Genomic DNA, 18,453 nt, shown 5'->3' on the forward strand with positions numbered 1-18,453 from the left:
ATTTTCCGTTCCCTTATTTTTTGAGCAAACCTAAATGAGAATGACATTTCGAACTGTTCTCTCTTCTGCTAGTTTTACTACTAAAAAAGTACTGGAACACAACTATAGTTTGTCAATAGAATGTACTTCTATTTTAAAATTCGATTCCATTAAATTATTTCGGCATCATCTATTCCGTTTCGCCACCACATAATTCGGTACTACACTTCCATGTAACTCGCCATCAATTTCATTTCTCAAGAAATCAAGTCAATTAAATAAATTGGTATTAATATTTGAATTCAAAAATAAAATATAAAAAACACTACAAATGTACATTAGAAAAAAGTAAGCCAAAATGGAAAAAAATCATGCAAAATAAAACATTACTATTGTACATTTCAAAAGTCAAAATGAAAATGTTAATATATCACATTTTTACGCGGTTTTTTGGATATTATCCTTTTCGGAGAGGAGACAATTCCGAATTTGTATGGATCATTAAAATCAGTCCAGCGGTTCTTAAGTTATAAGCGTAGTAACTAACACAACTTTCTTTTATATAATTAGATTACGTCCATAATACAATGGAAACAGTGTAAAAAACGATATTTACAATGACGACTATAAATATAGCAGTCCTCATTTCGCTCAGCAAACGTTTGGAAACGTTTTCCGGCGATTCGTTCGCAAACGATACAGCTCGGCAAATCACAGCCGAAGTACAATAAGGCAATCGTATTGTTTGTGTACTTCTTGCATTGAAATGTTTTTGGTTTTGTTTTGTTTGATGTACAAAATGATTGAAAATAATTTTAAAGTTTGTGACTTCGTGGGAGCAGTACCTTATTCGTTTCGTTTGTTTTCGTTCGCTACATGCAGGTGGGTTGTTAAAACGCTTATTGTGATTGAAATCACAGTACGAAAGTTAAACAAAAAAAGTTAATAATAGTTAGTTAGTTATTTTCTTTGTTGTTTTGTTTTCATATAATGCATACACCTCATTTAATACACCTGGACTTGGAATATTTTCAATTAGAAATCTATTGTGAATGGGTAAATCAATAATAGAAATAAAATTGGTCGACGCCACCTAGTGGTCAATAGCTTTACTATTCTAATGAATTACATTATAGCATAATTTTAGGCATATTGAGTCGGACCAACTCATTTGCGTTGTCGGTTAATATCACGATCTCTTTGATTCAATAGCTCCATATGTGTGTGGATAGATCCGCCAAATTTGCTTCGCTGTAAATGTTAACATATAATTTTTGTGTATAGCAATTTATGAGACAATTAAAAAAGTATATTTATCAAAGGCCCAGGTTGAAGTTGTTATTTTATATTTTTTGATGTTATGAGGGTTTATTTCACAACATTCAACCAAATATCAATGGTGTCATTACATATCTATTTAACTATAAAATACTAGCAAAACGCATTGAGAAATAATGGGTTGTCCATAGTAAGTTTTGGAACCCTTAACTAATTATAAAATGGCTTACTAACCCCTCTCAGAGAGATCGAGGAAAATTTAGCTGCAATACCAATCTTTTGTAATTAAGGAGTGTGTTTCGTTGACCAGAGTACTGGAACAACACCTACAGATGTAGGAGCCTTTTTTCGGCAGTATTGTTTCATGCACTCAGTCTTCCAGTCTCCTCATATAATTCAATGTGATACTAAGAAGTCTCTGTGGTAAGAAAATTTATATTGAACAAACTGTCCATTTTATTTAAATTTTAATTAGTATTAATACAAAATATAATAATTACAAAATACTGTTCTAATTTTCTGGCATACACTGTTTAAGATATGTATAATTTAAATTTACATTTTTAAGTACATTGTCGTGATTTGCAACCAAAGTGTTATGAAAATAAATACAATTTTATTTTAGGAACTAAGTTTCGTCGATTGAGTACCTACTTCTCAGTGATAATATTTTCGTCTTTCGATATTTTGTAATGTTATTGCCAGCATTCCACCAACCAATGCCGATACTCCCTATTAAAGAAGTGAAAATAGATTAATGTTAATTAGATTTACAAATGATTTGACAATGTTGTCTTACCTCCAAACCGGCCAAAGTCCAATCACTTATTTCCTCAATTCGTTGATTGGATGAAAACATTGCATTAAGTTTGTCAATGCAACCGACATCGAGGAGATTTGTATCGATGCGATTATTGTGATTTCTATAACAACTGAGGGGTATTGTTACATTCAGGTCTGTGTAATCCGAAGGTCCAAATTTTCCACAACATTCATACTATATGGAAGAAAAAAAAATTAATTTTTAGAAAATATCCTAAGTTTAATATTTATGGAGAACCAAGGATTAGAAGTAGGGAAAGACTCAAATCCGGAGACATCAATAAATTCGAAAAGTATTTAAAGGGAAGTATGCCACTAGGTTATTACTCCCTTAACAGCAAGTTCGGATTTAAATCTTAATTTAGTAAATCCTCAAGAGCTGTATTATGATTTTCATAAATCATTTTAAAATTAAATTATATGGCTTTGTTTTAAGGTGGTATCAATTCGAAAATACGTGCGGACAGATAAGTTGATAAAGAAGGGATTTATAAACTCAATTGTAATATAAATGTGCTTATAGTTATATTAACATTATAAACACTTTCGGACCCACCTTTATTTCATACGAAGTCATTAGATAATCCTTTTTGATGTCGGTGACATTCCACGCCTTGTCAATTACTTCAGTCGAAAAATTATTGAAATTAATGGGTTGTACAAAAATCACAGCAATTTGAGCTGCCATCAGCAGTAACATTATTATGGAGTACTAGAAAAAAATAAATTCCATTAAATCTTAATTTTTTTATTATCTATGACAAACGACACTTACAGCCCATGTTGCTTTCGCAGATTTCTTTTGGGCGCCACAGCAACCCAAAGTACTTGTGAGGAATAGAATGCAACTTAAGACACTGCTCACGATGCAGGGAATTTTGACAGCTTCACTAAATTCAAACTCGATTAGTGCAAAAATACATGCTGATAATGTCAATACCCCAAGTATCTAAAAAGAAAAAAAAAAATCAACAATTAAAAAAAAAAACATTAAGGAAAAGTCAAAAGTCGGGCAGGGCCTATTATACGATACCCTACTCCACTATGAATATTTAGTAGAGCTCCCGTAACAAAGGAATTTATTTGAAGTAGATCATATCACCATATGTCTTTAGAGCAATTATAGTTTGGTTTCAGAGGGAACTCATATATAGGAGGCATATACGATTCTGAATCGATTTTCACTACATTTGAGGGAGGCATTTTAATCTTTTATACCAAATAACATCATAAAGTACTGTTTTTGTGTTCTAAACGCAACTAAATTTGGTATTGGGTGAAGAGATAGAGCATTGATATTGAGGTCGCTGTCGGGTTCAAAAATTCACATGTGGAGAGATTGAAATAGTTTCGGACAAAAAAAAAACAAATAAGTAGGGCTATAGTCGTGCGGGACCGACCATGTGATACCCTACAACACTGCAATATGTTAGAAGCGCCCTCATGTCCAAATCCATTTTGAAAGATTTCGCTTTTGAAATAATGTCACGGAGCACTGCCCAGATATTACCCTCAGCATTTTGACATTTGGCCAATATTTACGAACTCCGTCTTGCTGTTAGTTGTTGTGGTTCATTTCACGGTTAAATATAATTCAATGGTCACCCAAAACGCCAGAATTCTTCTCTGTGCTTAACTATCTTCTCAGGCGTGTCGATTGGTTTCAATTGTGTAATCAGGAAATTTTTTCTGTTTTTGGATCATTTGAACCCCTATATATTTTGCGATCATCTCCAAAAGTAAGAGGCCTTTCTATGTGCCCAAATTTAAACTCATCTATATGATTTGCTTGTCAACGATATTTGGCTATATTCGTCAACGAAATCAGCATAAAAAACAGAAGTTCGCCTTTTGTGTATTTCGGATATGACCTGTAAGTAATGTTGGTATTTTTCACAAAAAAGTAGTGGCCCATTCTACCCGCTGTCCTAAACTCTAAATTCATGCGAGATTTCGTGTTCTTTGGTTTCTATTTGTGACGTTTATAACAGCTGCAAAATCAGGAACATTTTGAGTTGCTGGTCTATTTTAACCTCTAAATATATTGCGGACATCTTTGAAAACAATAGGCTTCGCTCTTGTGAGCCTAACCCTACCTTTGTGAAAATTTCGTGAGGATTGATTGAACTCAACTCACATTATTCACCGGAATTGTTTCAAATTTGGCATTTGAAGTTCATAATGGATACTACAGCCTAAGACAGAAAATTATCTGTGCAGGTCCACGTCTTCGTATAGCCCCCATATAACGGTACCCCCCGATATACGGTATTTTGATGATTTTTGCGACATTTTTTAACGGAATCGTTCCAAGTTTGGTATTTGAAGTTCGTAATAGATACTTTAGCATAAAACAGAAAATGGTCCATGTAGTTCCACGTCTTCGTATATATATATATACCGTACCCCCCAATATTCGGTATTTTGATGACCTTAACGACATTATTTACCGGGATTGTTTCAAATTTCGCATGTGAAGTTCGTATAGATTTTTCTTTAAGTTTCGCATTTAAATATTGTATTAACTTATGACAAAAGTTGCCTATGCAGGTCCACGTCGTCGTATAGGCATTCGGTATTTTAAAGATTTTAACAGAATTTTTAACGGATTTTATTTTATTTTTTTGGAAATTGATAAATTTGTACCGAATGGTGGAGGGTACTAAAAGTTCGGCCCGGCCGAACTTACAGCTTTTTTACTTGTTGAAACTACATCTATGCATTCAAATCGAATGATAATTTTTTGTGGAATATTTGTTTTTTTTTTTTAATTTTACTATTTCCATGACTTTTTCAATCAAGATATAAAAATGTTACTCATAAAATTTTAGGTATATTTATGATGTATTTTCATTTTCATTTTCACATTTGTCCGATGCAATTTTTTTAATTTTTGTTAACCATTAAAGAAATGTGAGAAACCTGGAATATTTTAAAACTTTTTACCAAATAATGCTGATTTTGATAGACATGTACTTTTTTTTTTCTACAAGTTTTACCAATAATAAGCAATGGAACAATAACGGAAAAGAGAACTTAATAATAAGACGGAATGAGTAACGGAAAATAAGTATTTGCATGCGGCCTTGCCAAAAAGTGAATTGTAAATTCCAATTACCTTAGGCTGCCATAATTTTTAACATTTCTTATCAGAAATTTAGTTAGTTTTATCAAAAAATAAATAAATATAATAATACCAATGTTTATCAAATAATTGTGGAAATAATGACTTTGTCAGACACAGTTACTGTTCTTCAGTCTAAAATTTTGTTGTCACGGAGTTCTAAAACATTGTACTCATATTTTATTGGCAAAGCAATTATTTAATATATTATATTATTATATTCTTTATGTACGGTATAAGAATATATCAGAAATTTATATACCTAATAATATTTTGTGCCCAGTGTTCCTTATTCGTTTTACATTGGAATTGGAAACCTAAAAACTAGCATTTTGGTTTGATGTGTTACCATCACGTACGTCTTATCTTTTTAGCTTCTGTAAATAGTTAACATTTTATGAAAACAAACAAAGAACATTCTACCTCAAGACTTCAGTTGATATGAAAACTAGTGCACTTTTTATGTACATATAAATATATTTTAAAAAAATTATCTTGGATGACATAATTAGCTATATTCACACTAGATTTAACATTGTTGAAATATTGCAATGTGGAGAGTTAATAGAGAATCGAGGAATCCGAATTATTATTTTTAAAATTTTTGGTAAATCCAGTAAATTTTGAAAAAAGAGCTAAAAATCGAAGACACGAGTATCGGCATTTTGAAAGCTTACATTAACAAAATAAATGGGGCAATTTCCCCCATCTTCCACACTTTTGCTAATTTTTGGATTAAGATTCCTTGGAACCCGTGTATTTTAGGTACATAGTGTCTTCGGCAATGTTGCAGATAAAAATACGTGGAATGTTTTGGTCGAATTTTAACGCTCTAGCGAGATAAGAAAGGGATTTGTTGGCCTTTATTTATTTAAAATATATTGCAACAATTATTTATAAAGAAATTCTACTATTGATACTAGAAAACGTCAAGATTCCAAATTTAACCTAAATGCCAGGAATCCACACATAATACAAATACAATTCAGGGCTAAAGACGCATTTTTAAATTTTGTGCAAAAACCTTAAACAAAGCATCATTTTAGAAGGATGCCATCAAAGACATAAATATTCTTCTTCAAATTTTTCTATAAGTCACCAATGGAAAGAAATCTCTTTTTCTACTGTATGACAAAAACAAAAATTTGTATCAATGTTCCCAAAAAATCCGAAAATATTCCTTAATGTTCTTCATCAATTTTTTAGGACTTTTTCGAGTTGACGCCTGAAAATTTATAAAATATAATTAAGCAGAAGCTTTTAAAAGAAGAAAAATATTCAACACAAAATTTCACTATAAATCTCAATATGAACCATTACATATGATCCTAATATAATAACTTTGGCATTATTTCATATTTGGAGAAAATCAGTTCAAGCTTTAATTTCCAATATATATTTTTCATCCAATTTGATATTTAAGTCTCTCAAAGTCGCTACGCCTTAGAAAAGAAATACCTTCGACAAATTTTGTGGAGATTGGTTAAGATTTGGATAAAGCTTCCACATTAGAATTCCATGTGAATGATACAGCAGAATTTTGGATGGTACTATAAAATCTCAACTTGATAGGTCTTATATCAAGTTTGGACTAAACAGGTTGAAATATAGCTATAACTTCGATCCATATTTTTCCTTCAATTTTCGTATATCTAAACCTTCTCAAAGACATGAAATGCATGGTACGGGAGGTCACATATTACTTGATAAAAATATCTCCATTAAATTTAGTTAGTAAATCTTTCAGTTCCCATTTTCACAAAATATTCCGTATCTTCACCTCAGGTATCCACAGTAACCTTAATATCAAATTTCAGTATTTAAGATTTTTAATTTCGTCCATTACCAAATTTAGTACAATTGAAATACGCATATCCCAAAACCAGCACCTTCTCTCAAACCCAGACACCAACCCAGACGCTTCTACAATACCCAATTTTTTACCACTTAGTACTTTTCGAACAATTATGGTACACATTCCCAAAACTAACTCCACATTTGAACCACAGACACCAACGGTTACAACTATTTCAGGATCTCAGCTCTATTCCTTCACTCGTTACCAAATTTAGTACTATTTAGTACTTTTCTTACGAATATAGTAAGCATTTCCAAGCCACCGCCAAATCCCGAACACAGATACCACCACTATTTTAAATATCAATTTTTATCTCTATCTCTTTATACAATACCAAATATTGTACCATTCATTATTTTTCGTACAATTAAAGTACATCACCACCTTCATATGTCCAGGTCACACATGAACTGCGACTCTAATATCAAATTTCAAACTGCAATCACTATCTTTTCACCAAATACCAAACATAATAATGCTTCGTACTTATCGTGCATTTGTAGTACACATTTGCAAAACTACTTTTTTATTACAAACCTACCACCAACAGTGATCCCAATACAAAATTGCAGCTTCACCATAAACCAAACGGTTCAAATTTAGTACAATTTAGTACAGTTCGCACACTTAGTACGCATTTCCAAAACTACCTTCGTATATCAAACTCAACTTTCCAATCTCCAACCCAACATTCAACGTTTTAAACTCCATCCGTTCACATAATACCAAATGGTACAATCTTAGAAGTTTAGTACCATTTTCGAGTCTTAAAGTTCGCATTTCCGAAAACGCTTTGTACATAGATTCTGCACTCCAACAGTGACTCTTATTCCAATTCATTTTTCCAATATAAAGTTTTCAATTTTTGGTACATTTCGTACACTTTTAGTACAAACTTCCAAGCTTCAGCCTTAGCACATGTCTGCGGACGAAGGTTGACACTGGATTTAGTCGTTTCGTCTGGGCCTTGATTCTTGGTAAGTGAGACAGTTAATTCAATACTTTTTGGCCCAAATTGGTAAAAATCGGATAGGATTTAGATATAGATCCCATATATATCTCCGACCTTTAGACGGAAATTCTTTTTTTGTTTCACCACATTTTTATACCCTCCACCACAGTATAGAGGGTATATTAAGTTTGTCATTCTGTTTGAAGCACCTCGAAATATACATACTTGATAAGCATAAAATTCTATGGCGACTTAAAAATGTCTGCCCGTCTATGGAAATCCCTCTAGCTTCCGAACAAACTGAAGTAGGATAATAAAATTGGTTATGCAGGTCCACGTCATCGTATAGACCCTAATATAACGGTAACTCCCTATATTCCGCATTTTTATGATTGTAACCAGTAAGGAAAGCTCAAAAGTCGGGCGGGGCCGACTATATGATACCCCACACCACTATGCATATTTAGTAGAGCTCTCGTAAAAAGGTTTATACAGGGCATTTCAGAGCTCTATGAGATATTTGGTACAAAATCAAAATCTATCTAATTCTATCGTGCATTTTACGAACTATAGCTATCTCTGAACCGGGTTTCTCCAAATTTTACGTATTCTTCTTCTTCTTCTTCTAGACTGGTGATTTGGGCTGATATTGACCGAAATCGGATGAAGATATATATGAGAGCTACATCCAAATCTGAACCGATTTCGATAAAATTTAAAACAGCTATTCCTGTGCTCCATCTAATACCTGGTACCAAATATCACGGTTGTGGAGTGAATATTACGAATGTATGGGACTAAAATTCTAAGTCGGATGAAACATATATATGGTTGCTATATTTATATCTGAACCGATTTTCACTAAATTTGATATACTTGCTTCTAGGCTGAATTTGGTCCGATGTACTAAAATTCAGTCCATTTGGACTTATATCGGCCATTTGGTGCACAATTAACCCGAAATCGGATGAAGATATATATGGGAGCTATATCCAAATCTGAACCGATTTTGATAAAATTACAAACATCTATTTCTGGGCTGCATCTTACATCTGGTACCAAATATCATTCTTGTGGAGTGCATATTACGAATGTGAGAGGCTTAAACACCAAATCGGATGAAAGATATATATGGGAGCTATAGCTATATCTGAACCGATTTTCTCCAAATTTGATATATTTGCTTCTAGGCCGAACTCGGTTGGGTGTGCCAAAATTCGGGCCATTTGGGCTGATATTGGTCATTTGGTGGTCAATTAACCCGAAATCGGATGAAGATATATATGGGAGCTATATCCAAATCTGAACCGATTTCAATAAAATTTAAAACAGCTATTTCTGTGGTCCATCTAATACCTGGTACCAAATATCACGGTTGTGGAGTGCATAGTAGGAATGTGAGGAACTTAAAGATCAAATCGGATGAAAGATATATATGGGAGCTATAGCTATATCTGAACCGATTTTCTCCAAATTTGATATACTTGCTTCTAGGCCGAACTCGGTTGGGTGTGCCAAAATTCAGGTAATTTGGACTGATAGTGGATATTTGGTGCACATTTAACCCGAAATCGGATGAAGATATATATGGGAGCTATATCTAAATTTGATCCGATTCTCACCAATTTCAATAGGGTTCGTCCTTGGGCCAAAAAAATATTGTTTGGAAAATTTCATCTCAATCGGATAATAAATGCGACCTGCATTTTGTTCACAAGAATACATGGACAGACGGACGGACGGACGGACGGACAGACGGACGGACATGCATAAATCGACTCAGAAAGTGATTCTATGAAGGTTCTCAAAAGTAACTATGGGTCTATCTCGTTTTCTTCTCCATGTTACAAACAAATGCACAAAGACATAATACCCTACACCACATAGTGGTAAGGGTATTATGTCTTTGTGCATTTGTTTGTAACATGGAGAAGGAAACGAGATAGACCCATAGTTACTTTTGAGAACCTTCATAGAATCACTTTCTGAGTCGATTTATGCATGTCCGTCCGTCTGTCCGTCCGTCCGTCCGTCCGTCCGTCCGTCCGTCCGTCCGTCCGTCCGTCTGTCCATGTATTCTTGTGAACAAAATGCAGGTCGCATTTATTATCCGATTGAGATGAAATTTTCCAAACAATATTTTTTTGGCCCAAGGACGAACCCTATTGAAATTGGTGAGAATCGGATCAAATTTAGATATAGCTCCCATATATATCTTCATCCGATTTCGGGTTAAATGTGCACCAAATGTCCACTATCAGTCCAAATTACCTGAATTTTGGCACACCCAACCGAGTTCGGCCTAGAAGCAAGTATATCAAATTTGGATAAAATCGGTTCAGATATAGCTATAGCTCCCATATATATCTTTCATTCGATTTGATCTTTAAGTCCCTCACATTCCTACTATGCACTCCACAACCGTGATATTTGGTACCAGGTATTAGATGGAGCACAGAAATAGCTGTTTTAAATTTTATCGAAATCGGTTCAGATTTGGATATAGCTTCCATATATATCTTCATCCGATTTCGGGTTAAATGTGCACCAAATGTCGTCTATCAGTCCAAATTACCTGAATTTTGGCACACCCAACCGAGTTCGGCCTAGAAGCAAGTATATCAAATTTGGAGAAAATCGGTTCAGATATAGCTATAGCTCCCATATATATCTTTCATCTGATTTGATCTTTAAGTCCCTCACATTCCTACTATGCACTCCACAACCGTGATATTTGGTACCAGGTATTAGATGGAGCACAGAAATAGCTGTTTTAAATTTTATCGAAATCGGTTCAGATTTGGATATAGCTCCCATATATATCTTCATCCGATTTCGCGTTAATTGACCACCAAATGGCCAATATCAGCCCAAATGGCCCGAATTTTGGCACATGTGACCGAGATTAGCCTTAAAGCAAATACAACAAATTTGGAGAAAATCGGTTCAGATATAGCTATAGCTCCCATATATATCTTTCATCCGATTTGATCTTTAAGTCCCTCACATTCCTACTATGCACTCCACAACCGTGATATTTGGTACCAGGTATTAGATGGAGCACAGAAATAGCTGTTTTAAATTTTATCGAAATCGGTTCAGATTTGGATATAGCTCCCATATATATCTTCATCCGATTTCGGGTTAAATGTGCACCAAATGTCCACTATCAGTCCAACTTACCTGAATTTTGGCACAAACAACCGAGTTCGGCCTAGAAGCAAGTTTATCAAATTTGGAGAAAATCGGTTCAGATATAGCTATAGCTCCAATATATATCTTTCATCCGATTTGATCTTTAAGTCCCTCATATTCCTACTATGCACTCCACAACCGTGATATTTGTTACCAGGTATTAGATGGAGCACAGAAATAGCTGTTTTAAATTTTATCGAAATCGGTTCAGATTTGGATATAGCTCCCATATATATCTTCATCCGATTTCGGGTTAATTGACCACCAAATGGCCCGAATTTTGGCACATATGACCGAGATTAGCCTTAAAGCAAATACAACAAATTTGGAGAAAATCGGTTCAGAAACAGCTATAGCTCCCATATATATGTTTCATCCGATTTAGTGTTTTGGTCCCTTACATTCGTAATATTCACTCCACAACCGTGATATTTGGTACAAGGTATTAGATGGAGCACAGGAATAGCTGTTTTAAATTTTATCGAAATCGGTTCAGATTTGGATATAGCTCCCATATATATCTTCATCCGATTTCGGGTGATTGACCACCAAATGGCCGTAATAGCATCAATTTTGGCAAATCCGACCGAAACCAGCTTAGAAACAAGTACACCAATTTTAGTAAAAATCGGTGCAGATTTAGCTATAGCTCCCATATATATCTTTCATCCGATTTGGTCTTTAAGTCTCTCACATTCGTAATATGCACTCCACAGAAATGATATTTGGTACCAGATATCAGATAAAGCCCAAAAACAGTTGATTTTAATTCTATTAAAATCTGTTCCGATTTGGATATGCCTCCCATATATATCTTCATCCGATTTCGTGTTAATTGTGCACCAAATGGCCAATATCAGCCCAAATCACCTTAATTTTCGTACATAAGACCGAATTCAGTCTAGAAGCTAATACGTCAAATTTAGAGAAACCCGGTTCAGAGATAGCTATAGTTCGTAAAATGCACGATAGGATTAGATAGATTTTGATTTTGTACCAAATATCTCATAGAGCTCTGAAATGCCCTGTATAAACCTTTTTACGAGAGCTCTACTAAATATGCATAGTGGTGTAGGGTATCATATAGTCGGCCCCGTCCGACTTTTGAGCTTTCCTTACTGGTTTTTTTTTTCAAAATTCCCAAATTCCTTCTAAATGGTGGAGGGTTTTTTAAAGTTCGTCCCGGCCGAACTTACTACTTTTTTACTTGTTTAATGATACCGGCTGATATTTTTATCTCTCACTTGGTATATCAACTCCGTATGTGTGTTGATATACCACATATTGTTCATATAGAGGTGCCGGCCGATTTCACATAGTTTAAGGGCTTCCCCATGCTTTCCAATGGGATTGGCTCGCGTATGGGGTCTTGATTTCTTAATGCGGTTTATTACTCTCCAAGATTATTTTTGTTATGATTTTCGTATGAACTCACATGTCATTAGTTTTCATCGAAATATAAGTGCATTAAACTTTAGAAAAAATATTAAACTAGTCTACGGGTTTTAAGATTAGACCGATAAGGATCAAACTTTTAGAGGGAAAATATTAATATGAACCGATATATATATACGAAAGTTAATTTTAGAGAGTGTGCATCAATCGAAACTACAACAATTCGGTTTTATTTATGAATTTTTTAGTTCACATAATACTTTAAAATCGCAAAATGTTATTAGGGGTACTCCTACAGAACACAAAATAAGTGTCTTCGGATGGGTCGCAAAAATGGGGTCGTTTTCTGCTTGTTGATATTTCGGCAAAATTAAAAAAAAAAATGTTTATAAATATCCGCTGTGTTTATATTCACGAAGCGTATTTTAATCGTTTTTCTTAACAAACTAAATATTCATGGATGGCAAATCAAAACAATCAAATACACACATCGATGGCTAAATATGTACACTCCCTAATCTTGTAAAACATTGAAAACAGTTTTGAAAACTTTTAATCTTTTTGTCTATGAAAAAAATTATGGTTTATTGAGCGGTGGTTTTTTATGATCCGTCAAGACGTTCATTCATTCACATGTTCTTTCTTACATAATTTCACTTTCAAGATCTATTTAATTAGAAAATAAAAACAGAGCGAGAACAACACTCACAAAACACAAAATATTCAATACGAATAATGTAAACTTCAATGTTGATTCGCCACAACCCATTTTGTTGTTATTGTATTTGGCGTCGGAAAAACAAAACAAAACAATTGAAACTGAAACAGACTCTTCTCTGTTTCGTTTTGTAAATTTTTACAACCGGCACGGATCCGTACTTCACGACTGAGTATTGAGAACTAAGGTCTATTTTCTCGATTGTGAATCGAAATTGCAGCTCTTCTATTCATGTTGGTGTTCCAACACTTGTTCGTGTGTCCCGACATAGGCTAATGTGTGTAGAAATGTGGATTATGAGTTTTTGAATTTTCGTTATCAGTTGTTGCGAGATAAGGAATTGATTGTTCCTCAATGCCAGAAGCACCTTAAAAACACGCATTGTTATTGTTTTTATTGCGATAAGAGAAAGTTCTATGACAAACGTAACACCTACAAATATATTTTTGTCGCAAAAATAACACTGGCGATCATTTCATTAGGTGAATAATATTCCAAAATAGTGATTGATTGGTTCGTCAAATAGACTGAATAATACAATATTATCCTAGTACTCTATAGGTTGGTTGGTTGTTATTGTAGCAGTTTATATTGACAACATTAAGTTTGACCAGTAAGGAAGGGACAAAAGACGGGGTGGAGCAACCTCATATCTTCGTATCACAATTTGACGAGATTTCAATAAAGATCTGATAAAATCCTCATTTTAAGGTGATACGATAAAAAACCATCCATCAAGGGCTTATATGTGCATGGGGGTTGAGTTTCGTAGCAGCGATCTAAGATTTTTACATCTATAAAGTGAGTGATGCCGTTGTATGGGCCCATACCAAAATGGTCAATTTTATACTTCAAGGATTGTCATCTACCAAATCTTCATAAATATCAAATTTAAAACAATTTCGTGGGTAAATGTGACAAGGATTATTAAAATATCGAGTATTGGTGGGTATCGTTACATGTGCGCTATAGGAAATCGTGGACATAAATTTTCAATGATCTGCCGCTGGAGTCAGAACCCATTATGAACTACCTAATACCAATTTTTAGACAAATCAAAATGACAAAAATCATTAAAATACAGAAAATCCGGAGGTACAAATATGCGGGGGTATACGAAAACGTGGACCTATACATACTATGTTCAACCAGAGGAGCTAGAACCCATTTCAAACTACAAATATACTTTTTTGGAAAAATCCGTGGAAACATATGGCAAAAATCATGCAAATACCGAATATCGAGAGGTACCGTTATATGGCTGCTATACCAAAACGTAGACCAATATATCTCATTTTAAATACCAACCATCCTAGCCTCAATACAAATTGTTCTGCTAAATGTTGATGCTCTACGTCAAATAATATGGGCTGAATCGTGATTTTAATAGACAGACGGACCTAGAATATTATGCTGATCATGATAAATATACTTTATGGGGTCAACGATGAATATTCAGGGATGTTACACACGGAATGACAAAGTTAATATACCCTCCTTTTCAAGGTGGAGGGTATAAAAATAAAACCAGTAAGGAAGGACAAATGTAGCATCTTTGTTGTATTATTTACGTAAAAATGGAGGGAATCCAATCTTCAAATCCAAATCTGTACCGATGTCGGCAAAACTTGGCAAAGGTATATATACCCTACAACACTATGTGTTGGGGATATTAGAAGTTTGATTGAACCAAAATGTTTGTAAACCGCGAATATTTTTTATGCGGGCGAAATTATAATTTGTCAAAAAAGTCATTTCGACCGTGACATTGATGCTGATAAATAACTTTAGACCTAAAAAGGTATATATATATATTCTAGATCAGAGTAAAATCCTAAGTCGATTTAGATCTCTCTGTCCATCCGTCCGTATTAATCACGCCAGAGTCAGACGAATTAAGATAAGAAAGTAAAATTTTTTTCAGGTCAAGTTCGAAGATGGATACATTGGTCCCCATGTAACGGAACCCCCGCTATTCGGTATTTTGATAATTTTAGCCACAGTTTTCAATGGAATTTTCTGAAAAATAATGCAAGGAGTTCCTTCTGAGTATTTTACCACCTGGAAGAGCATTGTCTATATATGTCCACGATATCGTTATTGTGATGATTGCAGCCAATTTTTTTAATGGAATTGTCTGAAAATCCACACAAGGAGTTCCTTCTGAGTTCCTTTCCCTCTGGAAGAGAATTGTCTATATACAGGGTTGTCCATATTCGACGGACCCATCTGGCAACGCCATAACTTTTGACAGAGATGTCACATCGCTTAATGACATGGTAAGGCTGGTACGGCTCTTTCTAATCCGAAGAGGCCATATAAAAGTCGACCAAGGCGATCGGCCGAGAATATCGCTGCCGTACGAGCCACTGTTGAGAGGTCCCCAAGAACATCCCAAAAACGCCGTTCTCAGCAGTTGGACATGGCTCGGTCCACTTTACAACGGATTATTCGCATTGATTTGCATTTGTTCACGTACAAAACTCAATTGACGCAGTTCGTAATGAGTACTACGGCCTATGACAAAAATGGTAAATGCAAGATCACGTCTTCGCATAACCCCTGTATAACGGATTTTTTGGGAAAATTTTTAAGTTCATTCCTACCTGCTTTTTTACTTGTTTATTATAAATGATCATAATCCTCCTGAAATTTTTCATCAGGGTCCTATTCCTTTGAAGATTAACATAAAATATTTAGGGGTTGAAATGTAACAAATCTCAAAATTTTCCAATTGTTCAGTTGCTCTGCAGGTTTCAACTAAGGCCAATCGACGGAATTTCGGAATTTGTATGGTCCTAATATCTTCTAACCTAATATCTTCTACCGAAAATCATTGTTATCGAGTGTAGAATACGGAGCAAGATATAAAGTTGGTTAAATCTAAATCTCAACCGATTTTCACCAAATAGTTTTAACTTGGAAGCCTCTACGAAAATTTTCTCCATTGAACTAATAATAAAAATTTGACGAAAAATATACTTTCGATCCGATTTCGTCAAATATTGTCAAGGATATATCTCGGCTGTATCTGATATCTTGTACCGAATATAATTGTTATAGAGTGAATATGACGGAGTGGAGGACTTAAATAATAAATTCTCTGAGGTATAGGAAAATTCTATAGCATACGTTGTACGTGTTCCATATAATTATGTGGAATAAAAGTTTTTTAGTCGATAAACATAACCCTAAAATTGTATATCTCTGCCTTAATCTATTAGGATAGATTTTAATATTAGTCAATTTGGTCACGCTGTAAATCGGAGAGATTTATATATGACAACTTTATTGAAATATGAACAGATTTAGATAGCATTTTGTCAAAAAAAAATGTTTAGGCTGTATTGATATCTTGTACGTGCTTTGCGAAGACTTAAATTTCAAATCGATTTGGAATATACATCTAGGAAGCTTTGCTTTTTCTAAACAACATTACTTCTAGTAAGATTTTTAATGAGTTTACTTTCAAAAAGATGGTATTAGACTGACACTAGTATTTCCGGATCGTCTCATCTTGAGATTCAACACCTTGTGATCTCCTTCTTTTAGGCCGCGTGAAAGATTGGGTCTATGTCCATTGGTCTAAATCTCATAAATGGAATACATTTATGTATCGAAGACTGTAGTATTCATTTTGCAATTATTTGATGCAATATTTCAGTTTTGATGCTATTGTTATTTGATGCTATTGTTATACCCTACACCACAAGGTGGTCAGGGTATTATGTCTTTGTGCATTTGTTTGTAACAGGCAAAAGGAAACGAGATAGATCCATAGTTCCTTTTGATGATCTGCATAGAATCACATTCTCAGTCGATTTATGCGTGTTCGTCCATCTGTCTGTCCATGTATTTTTGTAAACAAAGTACAGGTCGTATTTATTGACCGATCCAGATGCAATTTTGCAGAAGACATTTGTTAGATCCAAGGAAATTTGATAATAAGAAAATCGGTCAAAATTTAGATATAGCTTCCATATATGTCTTCATCCGATTTGCCTTTTATTGTGAATCAAACGTGTATTATCAGCCCAAATAGTATTGAATTTTGCATATACGAACAAATTAAGCCTGGAAATAAGTATAAGTATACCAAATATTATTGAAATAGGTTCAGATATTGCTATAGCTCCCATATGTATTGTTCATCCGATTTGATATTTTTGTCCACCGCAGCCGTAATATGCACTATGTAACAACGATATTTGGGGAGGTATATTAAATACAGCACAGAAATACCCTTTCCAATTTTTGTCGAGATCTGTTCAGATTTGGATATAGCTTCCATATATATCTGCGTCCGATTTGACTTTTATTGGACATCAAACGTGTAATATTAGTCCAAATGGGATGGAATTTGGCACTGACCACCAAATTGAGCATTGAAACAAGTATGTCGAATTTGGTGAAAATCGGTTCAGATATAGTTATAGCTCCTTTATATATTATTCATTCTATTTGTTATATAAAACTTTACTAAATATGCAAAGCGGCTTAGAGTATCATAAAGTCGGCCCCACCCGACTTTAAGACTTTTTTTTTCCTGTTTTTTATTTATTTTTATGCCTTCCTCTTTAAAAAGAAGAAAACAACATATTATTATTTATCTCAAAAGGTAAGATAAACAAAAATAGTTGCTTATCATTCCGAACTACCACTTAAGAATATAAAACTAAGGTGTAAATCGAGTCCAGATATGCTCTTTAAGATTTAACTGTTAAATTCCTCAAAAACACACCAACGTATAAAGAAGTTACAATATCGCCACTGATTCGATTGGGGTTCGTTGAAATATAACAGCATTGCTGCTGAGGATAGTGACACTTTGTTGGCTAATTTTAATACGCGGCTGTGTTTCTGTTCCAACCCTAGCTTCAGTAATTACTAGCAAAGCAGCCCACTAACCCATTAATTTAATATGACCCTTAATTGCCAAAACTTTAGTTTAAAACGCAATCGTTCCATTTTTAGAACACTAGATTTGAATTTGTCTCTAATTTCCCACATTTAATTTTTTGTTTTGTGAGTTTGTTTTTGTTCTGGTTTAGAACGTCCAAGAAGTAGGTAATGCAGTAAGAATTGATAAAATTGATAAGTACAATATTTATAGAGTTTAAAATACGGGGACG

The 18,453-nt window shown here is 34.1% G+C and overlaps 1 protein-coding gene across 1 annotated transcript; it reads right to left on the bottom strand.

Moving 5' to 3' along the window:
* Positions 1 to 1,669: 1,669 nt before the first annotated feature.
* On the bottom strand, positions 1,670 to 13,518 carry LOC131801580 (protein late bloomer-like). The gene is made up of 5 exons (XM_059120382.1): positions 13,313 to 13,518; positions 2,855 to 3,028; positions 2,636 to 2,791; positions 2,057 to 2,254; positions 1,670 to 1,989 (listed from the first exon to the last, which is right to left on the bottom strand). The coding sequence occupies exons 1-5, from the start codon at positions 13,370 to 13,372 to the stop codon at positions 1,915 to 1,917; spliced, it is 663 nt and encodes a 220-aa protein (XP_058976365.1). The 5' UTR covers positions 13,373 to 13,518; the 3' UTR covers positions 1,670 to 1,914.
* Positions 13,519 to 18,453: the final 4,935 nt, after the last annotated feature.

This window comes from Musca domestica, unplaced genomic scaffold (assembly GCF_030504385.1).
Source record: "Musca domestica strain aabys unplaced genomic scaffold, Musca_domestica.polishedcontigs.V.1.1 17, whole genome shotgun sequence".
In the NCBI taxonomy this organism is placed as follows: Eukaryota; Metazoa; Arthropoda; class Insecta; order Diptera; family Muscidae; genus Musca; species Musca domestica.

Coding starts and splice junctions, on each gene's coding strand:
- LOC131801580 (XM_059120382.1), bottom strand. CDS start 13,372: ATGGGTTGTGGCGAATCAACATTGAAGTTTACATTATTCGTATTGAAT. Junction 3,029..13,312: donor TATTGAATATTTTGTGTTTT/GTGAGTGTTGTT, acceptor TTTTCTTTTTAG/ATACTTGGGGTATTGACATT. Junction 1,990..2,056: donor GGACTTTGGCCGGTTTGGAG/GTAAGACAACAT, acceptor CTTCTTTAATAG/GGAGTATCGGCATTGGTTGG.